At 47.6% G+C, this 16262-nt stretch overlaps 1 protein-coding gene across 1 annotated transcript; it reads left to right on the forward strand.

Moving 5' to 3' along the window:
* The first annotated feature begins 50 nt into the window (after positions 1-50).
* On the forward strand, positions 51-12520 carry LOC117981814 (glutathione hydrolase 6-like). Its single transcript, XM_069500359.1, has 11 exons — positions 51-366; positions 989-1220; positions 3225-3296; positions 5785-5948; positions 6020-6171; positions 7646-7846; positions 8649-8782; positions 9987-10176; positions 10341-10454; positions 10776-10915; positions 12202-12520. The coding sequence occupies exons 3-11, from the start codon at positions 3263-3265 to the stop codon at positions 12447-12449; spliced, it is 1377 nt and encodes a 458-aa protein (XP_069356460.1). The 5' UTR covers positions 51-366; positions 989-1220; positions 3225-3262; the 3' UTR covers positions 12450-12520.
* The last annotated feature ends 3742 nt before the right edge of the window (positions 12521-16262 follow it).

Below are 16262 nucleotides of genomic sequence, written 5' to 3' on the forward strand. Positions count from 1 at the left end.
CACGTGAGCGTGCGTCGCGGCGCCCACGCGGCCCACGTCCGATCCGCGGGATCACGCCGGCAACACACGTAGCTCTCAGCACAGCAGGCAGTAATGCTAGGAAGCCTCACCAGTAGACGCGCGGATCTGAATGCCAATGCTCATTGTATCACTGATGGCTACATTATTGTCGTACTCAGGTTTAGCTAACAAGTAACACGCTGTGGTTTGATTCCTCCGTAGCAAGTTTAATTCTACATAAGTGCTTATTTATTTTATTTTATTGTAAAGGCACACCAAACAGTTTGTTACTGTAAAATGACTAACTATAAAAGCAATAGATCAGGATCTAAGCAACTACACCAAATAGGTGTACAAAATAAATAGGTATATGCAATAACAAAGTGACATAGAATTTGTAAAATGTAGGCACAAAGTAACTCCAAGTTATAAGATTTCAGGTGTACCCTGAGTAGACCTGAAATCTTCAGATGACCTGATTCAAAGCTGATGATCATCATCGTCAACCAATAGATGACGTGCGACTGCTGTAATTATTCTGCTATAACAATGTACAGCCTTACAATAAATAATAGAGTCATCTCGCATGCCGGCCGGCGCGGAGCGGATCGGCGCGGCGCGGCGCGGCAGTACGGCGGTCGAGAGCGAGGGCGGAGCGCATGGAAGCCGAGCCGAGTTTCAATATTGCTGTCCTCCGTCTGTTACAGTCCGGCAAGGATTGGCAGACTTCACACGCCTTTGACAACTATGAGCACTCAGACATGCAGGTTTCTTCACGATGTTTCCCTTCACCATTCAAGCAAGTGATATCTTGGTCTCTAATGCTGAATGCACATAGGTAACACCAAAATTTAGAGGTGCTTGCCCGGATCGAGCCCCCGACCTCTCAAATAAGAGCCCGACGTCTCAACCACTAGGCTATCTAGTTGTAATTAGAGTCTCGACTCTGTAGCGACAGTCGCCATTGAACTTGACTGACGCTGTGCAGAGAATCAGCGCGCGCGCATCTCCCGGTCATTCACCGTGCAGCGTCTCCCTCTCACTCACTGCATTGGACAGAGACGGCGCTGTCTTATGTCTCACTACGCCTCGCTACCTCAGGCGTCTTCAGACGTATACTTTCTAATACAATCCGTAATGTTGTAAGTGCTACTGCTAAGTGTGTAATTAATTAATTCATTAATTAATTCATTAATTAATACGTAGTACAAAATCATATTGTAAGTACTTACTTATTTGTATTACACTATTATTGCCAGATCATTTTGTTGTAGAGCCGGTTCCGTAGCTCGTTTTATAATGTAGGTAACAATATTATAGCTCAGGCAATGATATTAGAAGTCTTTTCTTCTAATATCATTGAGCTTAGATGTGAATTAGTTAAGTTGAACGTACATAATAAGGCTAAGAATCATGTTAAACATAAGCTTGTGTTTGTCAAAAGCAATCGATTAGAACTCGAGAGTAGAGACTCAGCTTGACAGTTGACACGTAACGGACGAAGTTGAAGGCAAAAGCTAACGTTCAAAAAAAGCTGATTTTGTGATGATCGTAGCAGACAAGAAAATTATCCTAATGGTAATCCGTGTACAGTCCGCAGCGGCGCGGCGCGGCCGTGTCGTCTCATCGCACGCGCAGCCACACGCCTGACGTCATCCACTCCTGCGCACGCCGCGCGGCGAGTGAGCACGCTAGTCGCTAACCCACACCTCGGCACGTCGCAGTAAACAGTTAGCCTGCTGCCTGCTGCGGCGGCGGACAAGTTTTTAGACAGAGAGTATTGTTCCACTGTTTGTTTGTTTGTTTCGCACCGCAGCGAAATGGTGAATTAGTGTAGATAAACAACGCGGAGGATCGCACGGCTGTCCACAGAGCAGTGTTGACTGTGACGAGGTAGGCAGGTAGGCAGGTAGGCAGGTAGGCAGGTAGGCAGGTAGGCAGGTAGGCAGGTAGGCAGGTAGGCAGGTAGGCAGGTAGGCAGGTAGGCAGGTAGGCAGGTAGGCAGGTAGGCAGGTAGGCAGGTAGGCAGGTAGGCAGGTAGGCAGGTAGGACAGGTAGGCAGGTAGGCAGGTAGGCAGGTAGGCAGGTAGGCAGGTAGGCAGGTAGGCAGGTAGGCAGGTAGGCAGGTAGGCAGGCAGGCAGGTAGACAGGTAGGCAGGTAGGCAGGTAGGCAGGTAGGCAGGTAGACAGGTAGGCAGGTAGGCAGGTAGGCAGGTAAGCAGGTAGGCAGGTAGGCAGGTAGGCAGGCAGGCAGGTAGACAGGTAGGCAGGTAGGCAGGTAGGCAGGTAGGCAGGTAGACAGGTAGGCAGGTAGGCAGGTAGGCAGGTAGGCAGGTAGGCAGGTAGGCAGGTAGGCAGGTAGGCAGGTAGGCAGGTAGGCAGGTAGGCAGGTAGGCAGGTAGGCAGGTAGACAGGTAGGCAGGTAGGCAGGTAGACAGGTAGGCAGGTAGGCAGGTAGGCAGGTAGGCAGGTAGACAGGTAGGCAGGTAGGCAGGTAGACAGGTAGGCAGGTAGGCAGGTAGACAGGTAGGCAGGTAGGCAGGTAGGCAGGTAGGCAGGTAGGCAGGTAGGCAGGTAGGCAGGTAGGCAGGTAGGCAGGTAGGCAGGTAGGTACGCGCCAGTGAACTGCGAAAATAGATTTCGTGAACACTGGACACACATCGCTTGAATAAAAGTTATTTAGGTATGTGCTTTTTCCAGATTAGTACTAGAATCTCAGCTAGAATAATCAACACCGACGATTCAATTGTCATAATATGTATCAAGAAAAGTTTTCTTAGTGACTTGAGACAGTTACCTACTCAGGTACTACTTGGAAGTAGGTACGGAACCACGGAACACATGCACTGTATCTAACAAGTGAAATCTGTAGAGCGTTAGGAGCCATCGAAGTATACATACCACAGAATATATAATAGTACTTACTAACGTTACGTTCTGCTGAGTCACTCGACTCACTCTAACTAAGAGTGAACAATTGATTCCACATATCTGTCAACAGCATAACATCAGATAAGCATCAGACAGCATAACATCAGATAAGCATCAGACAGCATAACATCAGATAAGCATCAGACAGCATAACATCAGATAAGCATCAGACAGCATAACATCAGATAAGCATCAGACAGCATAACAGATTCGAGGGTAGATATAGGGCGGCAAAATCTATCGTGTAATGCACTGGAAGATAATGATTGTAACAATGATAAACTGTTTTGCAGGTGAATGTAAGAAGAGAAGGCTATCCACCAGCTTCACCATGTCGAGCAGTCCTGATCTACATTCTCCACCAGGTGAGGGGGACACTAGCCTAGCCTTGTTCTTTGCCCTTGAATCTGACACAAACGCAAAGCCAGGCTTTACATTGACGAAACAACATTACCTACTTCTGGCTCTGTCGGAAAGCACACACACACACACACACACACACACACAGACAAGAACATCTATACTTTGCCCGGAGCGTTATCAGCGATTCGATTTGTCTGCGCCCGTTACCTGCTGTTGACTGTTGTGTATCTCCACAACAATGTCTCATTTCCGGGAGCGCGACGCGGCGTCTGCGCGTCGTCGCGTCGTCGTGTCGCTCGCCGGACGCTCGAACATCCGTTTTATCAAAAATCAACTTTACAATATCAGTATTGTAGTGCTATAATCATAAACTAAATAGCTACTAGCACGCTTCGGATCGTCCAGGCAATGTTCAAATCTGCCGAAAGGCCAAACCATCGAGCTTTGTCAATTCCGTCCTTGTCCGTAGCGTAACGAAAGTCGGGCGTGAAGCTGAACGAAGGGACGGGGAATGGAGTCTCCGAGGGCAGCAGGCAGGTAGCAAGGCATTTTACTTGTTTGTTGAACCTAGTAAAGGGTACCTTACATCGACACGCATTTGATCTGACGTTACACAATTGCAAGCGCGAATGGATTTCAATGTCACAGCAAAGGAACTTCCCACATGTCTACCTACTCGTACCTACTCGTACCTACTCGTACCTACAACCTAAGTTTAATATCTAAGTAAGTAATACCTACCTTTGGATCTCTTCATTTCTTTGGCTTCGTTCCCCGCATACGTATTATGTAACTCCGTATTAGATTAAAACTGTATGTACATAACATTCAAAACAATATAAATACCTAAAAGTGCGGCAAATTATGCGAAATAATGACACGTAGTAGGTAGGTACATGTCCATACAGTTTAGTACCTATAGTTCGGGCCAAGTCGAGATGGCAATTGGGATGTGAGGCGGGAGGAAGCCCCGCACTTTCCCGCACAGGATTAGCGCAGGGGATGTGCGGGTGTGCGGAGCGTCCCCCCCTTGATTGCCATCTCAACGTGTCGCATACTATACCTACTTTCATTAACAAAGTTATTTTTCCATCCAGTTTACTCTGAACACGCACTCGAAATGTTCGGAAGGGAAATAAAGGTAGGTAGGTACCTACTTATTCGTTTCTCTTTGAATATCTAATTAAACTTTTTGAAAATACGCTTAGCTTTCTTGGAAACTCGGTAGGTACCTACACGATCTTCGTTCCCGTATAAAGAGCTTCAACGAAACTTGTGGAACTCTTACTTAACTTGGTAATTAAGTAAATACCATTTCGCTAATAGACATACGTGCTTCAAAGTAGGCACCGACTTTACTTACCCAGTGCAAAATAATATAATATAACAAGTGATTTCTAAATTAATTGTATGAGTACTGTCATTGTCCCTGGGCACTGGGCACTGGGCACTGGGCACTGGGCACTGGGCATTGGGCACTGGGCAGTGTTAATAGGTTAGGTAGCTACTGCCCTTATAGGCACAGCTGCAAATTGATTAATTGGAAGTGAAACTTCGGTACAAGATTCTTGTTATTCGCTTTTCTTCAGTTGAAGGAGTTCAATGTTTCTGGTAAGTTACATAAGAACGTAAACAGACAGACAGACATTTTCCTTTTGAGGTACGGACCCTAAAAAGTCTCAATTGAACCGCACAAGGAAACTGAGAACAAACGTTTACCCGAGTCGCAGCAAAGCTTTTTGGTTCCTTGTTAAATCGTCCAATCAAAGTTCTGTGGAGCATCCCTGCCGGCTGCCTTTACATCTGACGCATCTATTGCTTCCCCAGCGCCTGAGGGTCAGTTCGATACAAGTTCGTATGAGATCACCCATCGCCGGCTCCCCACTCGTCCCCTTCCAGAATAAGAAGGGTTTGTGCATAGTCCACCACGCGGGCCGAGTGCGGAATGAATGCGTACTGCCCACCCAATTTGCAACTCCACAATGCCTGAGATTCGCGTTCAAAAGGAGGTTCTCAAAACTCTCCATTCTCTCGATGTGAACAAATCCAGTTCCTGGTGGAGCTCACCGGGTGGAGTTCCGTGATCAATTGCCTCAGAGATGCCATGGTAGCGCCAACTGCACTGCGCACACCGCACAGTGCAACTCTACCTTCACAACCGGTTCACATCGGAGTGATGCCCATTTGACGCAGGCTGTTGTTGGCTACTCACAGCGAAACGGAGTCTTTTCCCCTTCCTATCACTGATCATATCATTAGGTCTCATCTCAACATCTCGGCTAACATCAACTTGAAGCACGGTAGTTCGCGCCGCGCCAACTGATTGCTTTGTATCAAGCTCAAGTCAGGTCGTGCATGGACTACTGCAGTCATCCCTTTACTCTCCTTTACTTTACATTGGGTACCGGTCGTCGCGGGCACGGTCGCCGGTCGCGCGGCTCGGCCGCCTGAAGCGTGCCAGATCTTGTAATAGGGCGTGTGGTGTTGCAGGCGTGGTGGAGCTTCGAGAGGACGTGCCGCTGAGGGCGGGCGCGGCGGGCGGCGGCGCGCGGCTCTGCGGCGGCGGCCCGCGGCTCATCGTCGCCGCCTTCGCCGCGCTCACGCTGGCCGTCACCGTCGCGCTCCTCACGCAGATATACGCAGGGGACTACGAGGCCGGTACCCGGCACCCTCAGTGGCGCCCGCTCGTGGTCGTGTAGGGTGTAATGTCGGCTGTCTCGCGCAGGTGGTGCCGCACGGCTCGGTGTCGTCGTCGGCGGAGGCGTGCTCGGGCGCGGGCGCGGCGACGCTGAGGCGCGGCGGCCGCGCGGCGGACGCGAGCGTGGCGACCGCTCTCTGCCTCGCCGTGCTGGCGCCGCACCGCACCTCGCTCGACGCGTATGTCCCCACTCCCCTCGTCCTACTCAATATACAATTGTAACAGATCCGGCCGCGCTGGTTCATCTCGACGGAGACAGAGATAGAGACAACTTCGCCAGAAAGCGCAGAAATGTGCACAGTGCAATAGAGAAAGCTCTGAATTTCTCAACGTGATTAAAACAGAAATGAAGAGATCCGTAGAAGAGGCACAGTAACCGACAATAATGGAGTTGATATCAAACGAGTCGCAAGCAACTGCTATAGTCAGGCCACTTCAGGCGGCGCGCACACACACAGAACACACGCATAATTTCACAATAAATAATAGGTGGTCATGTGAAGCGAACTTCTTGCGTTATTGCTCTAAGCATTTTAACAGGCGAAGGTCCGCAAGGTTAGTTCGGGGTGAACGTTAGTGATTTTAGGGAACCCTAATTAAGATTTTAGTGTCTTAACACTAAATTACTTGCTACTACCATAACGATGCTACCTACTAAAAATAAATAAAGTCGTTTGATAGCAGACAGCCAGTAGATAATAATTATATTCGACTGACATAGCCTGTTGTTATAAAGTGCCATCTGTGAGTGACTACTGGAACCATGTAGCAGCAGCAGCCAGCAGGGAGCGAGGCCGCCACTTGCCAGGCGTGGAGTTGTTACGTAGTGTTGACAATCCGTAACAGATAGCGTAATTAATTAAGTTTTTATTTTAAAATAATTTAAATAACAGCTTACACTAGCGTTTCTTTTTTATTTACTTTATAATATTAATTAAATCCGATAAAAATATAAACTAATTACAGTAGGTAGTACGATGAAAGTTGTCATAAGATCGATGCGATACAACCATGGCCAGTGGCCAGTGGCCACAGGCCAGCCTGCAGTGTATAGTGCAAGAGCCGATGGCTATCAATCGCAACACTCACGATCCATTGAGCAATTCCGTCGGCTGCGGGCAGTGCGCGGCGCCCTTGGACGATCTAAACTAACAAAATCGATTCCGCAAACAGTGTTTATAAACGCAGTGGATTAAAAATCCATTACTATTGACAGAGGGGAATAATCATGCGAGGCGCGTCCTTAGGTTAGATCGTCCAAGGCGGCGCCACGTCCGATAGCGCGGCGCCACGTCCGATAGCGCGGCGCGGCGCCGCGTCCGTCATTCCTTCTACTGTACGATCTTACACTGAGATAAAAATGTGTTTAGCTGCCATGCTTTATTGCTATTGCTCTCATGACTCACTGAGTATTGAGACACTGCATTTATTACATTATTTTGCACTGTCCCAAAATAGTTAGATAGCCGCCATTGCAACTTCCTCAAAAAGAGTAGTGTGACCTCTACCCTCTATAGAATCACAGCGGAACCCTATCGTCGCTTAACTATTAAATGAATGTGATGATGATGATGATGACCATCACATTAATGACGTACACTTAAAACTAAAGTGCGAGACATAACAAGTTTGGGTATCACTGTTCGATTACAGGAGTGGATCGCTGATATACTGGGAGTACAGGTCGTCGCGCAGCCAGCTGCCCACCGTGCTGGACTGGGGCGCCGGCGTGGAGGCGGCCGCCGCCGGCCAGGAGCGGCCGCCGCGCCTGCTCGCGGCCCTGGCGGCGCTGCACCGGCGCTACGGCACGCGGCCCTGGGGCGAGCTGCTGCAGCCCGCCATACACCTCGCAAGGTCAGGGGCAGTTCCCTCTCATTGACATCGTCCGTCCACCAGCCGCACACTTCACCTGGACACACACACACACACACACCGCCTTCCTCATACGTTCACTTTTTGCCCCGTTTGAGTTCAACCTAAGTTGGAGGTAGTTACAAATCGATTTCCGGTACACTGCCGAACACAGGCTTGCTACAACACGTCATTATCTTAAATTATCCATTGTATACACACGTTTTGATTAACTAGCCTTCTCGTCGGCATGTTTGTTTGTTTCCTCTACGGTACAAATTTTGTGATTGATTTTAAGCTGCCTTCCCGATGAACTAGCGACTTGAAATTTAAAGCAAAGAACTAGACGACAATACACTCTCTCGGGTGTCTCTACTTATTAGTTTGTCTGATCAATACAAATTTTACCATCGATTTTAAACAATCTTCCTAAAACAGCTAGAAACTGGAAATTCGAACATCGTAGTAATTTTTTTTAAATACCACGCGTTTTTAAAGCGAACGAATAGTAATTATAAAATAATTTCTGTATAGTTATAATAGTGTAGTGTAGCTACAATCATACTTGTAAAATTTACGTGTCTGTAGCGTATGCAATACCAACAGCCGTCAGTCAGTTTCTGATTTGTACAAATTGATAACCGAACCTTGTGTCCCGTAGGGCTGGGTACCCGGTGTCGGCGGCGCTGGCGGCGGCGGCGGCGGCGGCGGGCCTGCCCGGCTACGCGGCGCCCGAGCGCAGCGAGCCCGCCCTGGCTGACTATCTGATTTGTACAAATTGATAACCGAACCTTGTGTCCCGTAGGGCTGGGTACCCGGTGTCGGCGGCGCTGGCGGCGGCGGCGGCGGCGGCGGGCCTGCCCGGCTACGCGGCGCCCGAGCGCAGCGAGCCCGCCCTGGCTGACTATCTCGACGCGTTGCAGCACAACACTAGCAGCGGTACTACTTCACATCATTCTCTGATGCAGGGCTTGATATAGCAAGCGCACCGGGTGCGTGCAAAATGTATGGTGCTCTATGGAATGAAGAAGATGCGCGGCGAGCACTTGTTCCTTCCTTAAAAGGCCATAACTGGATAAGCTTCTAAAAAAACATTCGAAACACAATTAGAAAACATAGTTTCGTTTGTGATTGGTTAGTGATTACAATGGTTAGCGCCCAATAAGATTTTTGTCCTTATCCTTTATATCGCATAGCGTAACAGAGAGAGCGCTATAGTAACTTGTTTCGGTGGATAGAGTATACAAGGTCTACACTTTGTAACACCATCTCTCGGACTGGAAGCCCGTCTGTATTTACCTTGAAATACTACTTGTAGATGATTGAACATAAATGACTGCCAAGTGTGAGATTACTATTTACGTAGGTACCTAATAATTTTTTTTTTTTTTTTTTAAAGAATATTAGCCATATTAAATGACTAATATTCCCCTTTCCTCTCCAATTAAGCGTCAGGCTTGTGCTAGGAGTAGGTACGACAATAGTGCAACGGGCGGGGTTTGAACCGTCGACCTTTCGGTTTTCAGTCCACTCCTACACCGGTTGAGCTATTGAGGCTCTAAAATCATCATTATAATGCTCAATCGTAGCGAAACCAATAATTAATCTATGTGCTCAATAATAGCAGAAATGTTATTATTTAAAAGTCAACTATGATATAATTGATAACCTAGAGCTGGTTATATGTTGTTATCGCTAGGTCAAGAAGGCACATTGTATACTTTCACGAGATATACTCTACCTCTCGTAGTAGTACCCCTACTTACTGAGATTTAAACAATTCGGTTAAATATTACGCAAACTAAGTCGTCTTACACAAGACAAATAATATGATTAATACAAGACGAGTAACAACTAGTTTAATGGTTGGTTTGCGGTCGCTATAGGGGGTGATAGGAGGCGACCGTAGGTAGGGATAGTTAGGTTAGCCTTTTTTAGTTACCTTATGGTCTACTACATATTGTATCTAGTTATGGAGTTTCGTGGCATTCTTTAAGTGCTTTACACTACACTAAGCTAAGCATATTATGCAAAAGTTTGAGCAGTAGGTATGTTGGTCTGTCTATCTATTGATAGGCAACAGTAGGTCAACAATCAGGTTCTCTATTACAAGTAGATTACTATAATGTATGTACGTTTGCAGAGCTTTGCTTATCGTGGCGTTGCTCGGACGCGGTGCGGTGGGCGGAGGGCGCGGCGCCCGTGCGCGCGGGAGCCTGGCGCGTGTGGGGCGCGGGCGCGGGCGGCGCGCGCGCTGTCGCGGCGCTGCAGAGCGCGCTGGGTGCTGCGGACGTCGGCAACGGCACTGGCACTGTGGACAGCGTGCTGCAGAGGTACATATGCCGTCAAAGTAAAACAACTCTGACTCGAGGTTCGATGGATGGATGGATCACAACCTATCCATTTTAATTTGTGTAACTTTTGCCTTCTTGAGTTACTTATTATTTACTGTTGTGTATTTCCTCAAGATAATTGATCATTGTTCTTTTGTAAACAGCGTGGTATCGAGTCTGCAGCAGCAGGCGGCGGCGCGCGTGGCACAGTGGCCGGGCGGCGTGGCTTCGGGCGTGGCTGTGGTCGACCCGCGAGACACCTACGTGGCGCTCGTCACGTATGCTCACTGACATAAAGTTCTCCTGACTTCTGGTGTGAGAGCGACATCACCAACTAGGCACGAGACACTGCACGAACGCAGAAGCTCTCTATTCCCTCACTTTACTCAGCAACCAAAAGTACTATTTAATTACTGTTTTTCAACCAACAAAAACTTTTACCAACTTGATTACTCAAAACTAATTTTGACTGTTTTTGCAGTTCAAGTCATTTTGGCCGCATAAAGGTGTTGTTTACAACAAGCGAACGATGTGTTTGTTTACAACAAGCGAACGATGTGTTTGTTTACAACAAGCGAACGATGTGTTTGTTTCCACAGAGGCTTGTCGACGCCGTTCGGCTCCGAGGCGGGCGCGGGCGCGGGCGCGGTGCCGGCGAGCGCGTGGCCGCGCGACGCGCCCGCCGCCGCCGCGCCGCTCGACCTCGCGCCCGCCATCATCGTGGACCAGCAAGTGTGCGGTAGGTGTCGCCCGCGCCGTCTACCTATCGCTACCTACGGTCGTCTCCTCCTCACCCCTTATAGCGCCCACCCACACTCCGAATCATAACAGACACAATATTATTACAATATAGTATTTGTATCAAATCACGACTTCCACTTTGTGCAACTTCCTGGTTGGTGCACATCCACAAAATAGAAGTAGGTACAGTGCGCTTCTGTAGAGCATATAGCTCCCTCCTACAAACAATAGTGGCATTACGTATGTTACGGAGTGGAAAAACGACTTTGTCAAAATTGTCAGTAGACAGATAACTAGGTAAGTAAGTTCACAGTAAAGTGCTGATCAGCAAGATCCTCGCGTCATATCATTACAGCAATCAATAAAACTATTTTAAAAAATTGTGCGACTTTTGGGTGTGCCAGTGTCATGTGTGCCAATGTCATGTGTGCCAATGTCATGTGTGCCAATGTCATGTGTGCCAATGTCATGTGGGCAATAAATAATAATGACATCAATGAGTAATAAAAGCTAAAACACGACATTGACATTTGACGAAATTATAATAACAGAATTAGCATCGTAATTTTGTTACAAGCTTATAATATACTTTACGATAGGTATATGTATAGGTACCTACATAAATTATACCTAGTTGGTAATCCACAGAGAAAAAATGTAATCACATACAATATAGTACTATTATATAAAAGTTGATAGCATTCGAACATACTAGAAGCTCTCCGGAAAAGAGCCAACCGCTGAAGCTCAAAGAAGAAAACCTTGCGAAATTGAAATCGATGGCACCTAGGTACCTCCTGAATTTTTACTCTAAATAAGAATTTTTATAAATTTAGGGCGGCACTACATTGCGTGGAAATTTCGCCACCGACGTTACTTTTGTTGTATGCCCCGGTTACCGGGCAGTGGGCAGTGGGCAGTGGGCAGTGGGCAGTGGGCAGTGGGAAGTGGGCAGTGGGCAGTGGGCAGTGGGCAGTGGGCAGTGGGCAGTGGGCAGTGGGCAGTGGGCAGTGGGCACACTGTGCCGAAGATCGCTTGTCGCAACGCATAGTACTTAGTGCTTAGGAACTCATGTCTGATAACAGTAAATAGTTATACTTAGGTAATCTGTATAATTTATACAATTCAAAGTCCTGACTGACATGACATGTACATCAACGCACAGCCTGAACCGCTGGCGCTGGTCACATGACATGGTAAAGGTTATGTAGTCCCCACTCCCCGCGGACGAAGTGGCGTTCTGCCATATGTGGACGTTCTAATGTTCTAATGTGCATTCTGCAGGCACGCGCTACGTCCTGGGCGGCGAGTCGGGCGCGGCGCTGGCGCAGGGCGCGGCCGCCATGCTGCTGGCGGCGCCGGGCGGCGCGGTGGCGGCGGCCGAGCGCGCGCGCCCTCTGCCCGAGTCGCCCGCCCCGCCCGCCCCGCCCGCCCCGCCCGCCCCGCCCGCCCTCAACTTCGTGCTGCAGCGCGGCGACGCGCTGCTGTCGCACGCCGACAGTCGCGGCGGAGGAGTCGCGTCGCGGTTTTAGCTGCAGTGCACTCGGTTGTACATATTAATTGTTTGATGTTATTAAATTATTTCATGTTTAATTTTTTTGTACCTTCTCTTATTTCGATTGGAACGATCTTCCTCGAGCTTCGCAATAAAACCGGTCAAGTGCGAGTCGAACTCGGACACGACGGGTTCCGTAGCGGCGTATCATTCTGAGCGGAGATTTGTGCTCAGTAGGGGCGCTAGGGGCTAGGGGCTAGGGGGCCGCAATGGGTCGGTACCTATTATTTATTGAAAATAGACTAGGTAGGTACAATTTATATTCAAATAGCTTTTACAATAGGTATGTCTTTATTGCATACCAACCTAAATAAAGATTAATTTATGGACAATTATTGTATTTTCAACCGACTTCTTATCTCATTTGAATTCCAAATTAATGTTTTGCATACCTACAGTCTACACTTACCTACTAACTAACATATTTATTTTTACGAGCACAAAAATACACTTCTGGCGTCAAGCGTTGAAACATAACACAAGACAACGCCAGTAGTATACATTCATATCTACCTACTTGAAATAATTCTGTAGGAGGTTAATTCAGTATGTGAGCCACAACGCGCGGTAGGTATGTGCATGTCGCGGTAGGTATGTGCATATCGCGGTAGGTATGTGCATATCGCGGTAGGTATGTGCATGTCGCGGTAGGTCTGTGCATGTCGCGGTAGGTGTGTGCATGTCGCGGTAGGTATGTGCATGTCGCGGAAGGTATGTGCATGTCGCGGTAGGTCTGTGCATGTCGCGGTAGGTATGTGCATGTCGCGGTAGGTATGTGCATGTCGCGGTAGGTATGTGCATGTCGCGGAAGGTATGTGCATGTCGCGGTAGGTCTGTGCATGTCGCGGTAGGTATGTGCATGTCGCGGTAGGTATGCGCATGTCGCGGTAGGTATGCGCATGTCGCGGTAGGTATGCGCATGTCGCGGTAGGTATGCGCATGTCGCGGTAGGTATGCGCATGTCGCGGTAGGTATGTGCATGTCGCGGTAGGTATGTGCATGTCGCGGTAGGTATGTGCATGTCGCGGTAGGTCTGTGCATGTCGCGGTAGGTATGCGCATGTCGCGGTAGGTATGCGCATGTCGCGGTAGGTATGCGCATGTCGCGGTAGGTATGCGCATGTCGCGGTAGGTATGCGCATGTCGCGGTAGGTATGCGCATGTCGCGGTAGGTATGCGCATGTCGCGGTAGGTATGCGCATGTCGCGGTAGGTATGCGCATGTCGCGGTAGGTATGCGCATGTCGCGGTAGGTATGTGCATGTCGCGGTAGGTATGTGCATGTCGCGGTAGGTATGCGCATGTCGCGGTAGGTATGCGCATGTCGCGGTAGGTATGCGCATGTCGCGGTAGGTATGCGCATGTCGCGGTAGGTATGTGCATGTCGCGGTAGGTATGTGCATGTCGCGGTAGGCATGTGCATGTCGCGGTAGGTATGTGCATGTCGCGGTAGGCATGTGCATGTCGCGGTAGGCATGTGCATGTCGCGGTAGGTATGTGCATGTCGCGGTAGGTATGTGCATGTCGCGGTAGGTCTGGCGACTGGCATGTTGCGGCAGACGGCCTTGGCAGAGCGCCGTAGGTACATGAATCTCAGAGGGTCTGACTATGCGCATTGCGCACCTACTACCTACATCGAGCACAAAACTAAACTCGACCAAAAGTCGTCTCAAAAACGCCAAACTGGTTATTTTAATGTTTAATATGTTATCGTGTGATTCGTGTGGTAAACCCACGACCACAAAATATAATTTGCATTACTACCTACTTTACATACCTACCTACAATATAAACAACAGTTTTTGACTTCTTGCTAGTCTACAGTGCAACTAGTTGGCAATTAGCAAATAAAACCAACCACAGCTGTTAACTCTATTAACGACTAGCTTATGCCCGCGACTTCGTCCACGTGGACTACACAAATTTCGAACCCTATTTTACCCCCTTAGGGGTTGAATTTTCAAAAATCCTTTCTTAGCGGATGCGTTCGTCATAATAGCTATCTGCATGCCAAATTTCAGCCCGATCCGCCCTGTAGTTTGAGCTGTGCGTTGATAGATCAGTCAATCAGTCAGTCGGTCAGTCAGACCTTTTCCTTTTATATATTCAGATTTAAATAGGTAGGTACCTATGCGATATAAAAGTAATCACTCCCTGCGGTGAGTGACAACCACTATGTTATATCTGATAATCGCGAGCGGAAGGAAAATAACAAAGTCCGTGCCGTGCCGGGGCTCCCCCGGGCCGCAGGGCTCCCCCGGGCCGCAGGGCTCCCCCGGGCCGCAGGGCTCCCTCGGGCCGCAGGGCTCGGAGCACCCACACACAGTGTCTGTGTACACAATACACAGACGTGAGCAATCTGCTCGCTTACATATAGTTCCATGTCAACACGCGCCGCACACCGCACACACTGCACACACCGCACACACCGCACACACCGCACACACCGCACACAACAAACACGTAGTACGTCGTAATATGTTGCACGCGAGCCCACTGCTCATATATACCTACTGTACAGTCAGAAACAAAGCTAGGTATATGCAGCGTGCAAACCTAGCTTTGTTGTTGACCCTACCTAACTGCCTACCATACGCAGTTCTTCTCCTCCTTGTGCACTGTGCACGGTCGGGGGTTCGATCCCGGGCACGCACTAACTTGTCGGAGTTACGTCCGTTTTAAGTTATTAAATATTATTTTCACGCTTTAACGGTGAAGGAAAACGTCAAACATCGTGAGGAAACCTGCATGCCTTTGTTGCATGTTCTCCATAATATTCTCAAAGGTGTGTGAAGTTTGCCGATCCGCCCCTGGCCGGCGTGGTAGAGTCAAAGTCAAACAATTTATTCAAAATAGGTAATAAACTACAATTTTTGATGGTCGGTTTTTGGATTTGTAAGATATGATAGTGTTGATAATTTTTACGCGAACTTAACACTTAAGCTACGACTATAGAGCTCTGTACTCTGTAGTGAGCCGGCGATGGGTTGATCATGATGACGACGAAATATCCTTCCTTCATAATACCTACTGTCTGTGGAAAAGGAAAAGGTTAGGACTTAGGTGATTAGATCATCCTGTCAATTTGGGTTTGAAAAATCTAGGATTTTTCAAAATTTTTGAAGAAACAGGCAAGTTATCTCATTATACTTATTATCGAGCTGAGCATGATACTAATCAATCGGCCCAATAAATATACTTGTACAGGAATGTCAGCGTCGCCTGCGCCATGACTCACAACTTTCTCTCGCCAAAATAAATTATAAATAAACTGTTTTGCAACTATTTGTAACGCTTTTGAGAAACACAATATGTAAAAACTAAGAGTATAATAAAAAAAACCGGCCAAGTGCGAGTCAGGCTCGCGCAATAAGGGTTCCGTACTACAGTCGTATTTTTGCACGACAATTCAAAAAGTATGATTCATAAAAATAAATAAAAATCTGTTTTAGAATGTAGAGGTGAAGACCTTTCATATGATACCCCACTTGATATAGTTATCTCACTTCGAAAGTAGAAAATACTAGTTTTATTTTATTATAAAGGCACACAAAACAGGTTTCAGCTATAAATGGACCAAATAAAAATTAAGATTTAAGCTGTAACCCTTAATGTGTGTACACAACAATGCTTAAATAAATATATGCACTATAATGATGATATATAATATATGATAAGATACAATTTATAAGACACAGAAAATTAACTATGAAAAATATACTTAAAGTGGAGAAGATGCAAAATGTTGATAAATATGTTTTTTAAATGTGTTTAAATTAATTAATTAATTAA

This window comes from Maniola hyperantus, chromosome 1 (genome assembly GCF_902806685.2).
Source record: "Maniola hyperantus chromosome 1, iAphHyp1.2, whole genome shotgun sequence".
NCBI classification, from domain to species: domain Eukaryota; kingdom Metazoa; phylum Arthropoda; class Insecta; order Lepidoptera; family Nymphalidae; genus Maniola; species Maniola hyperantus.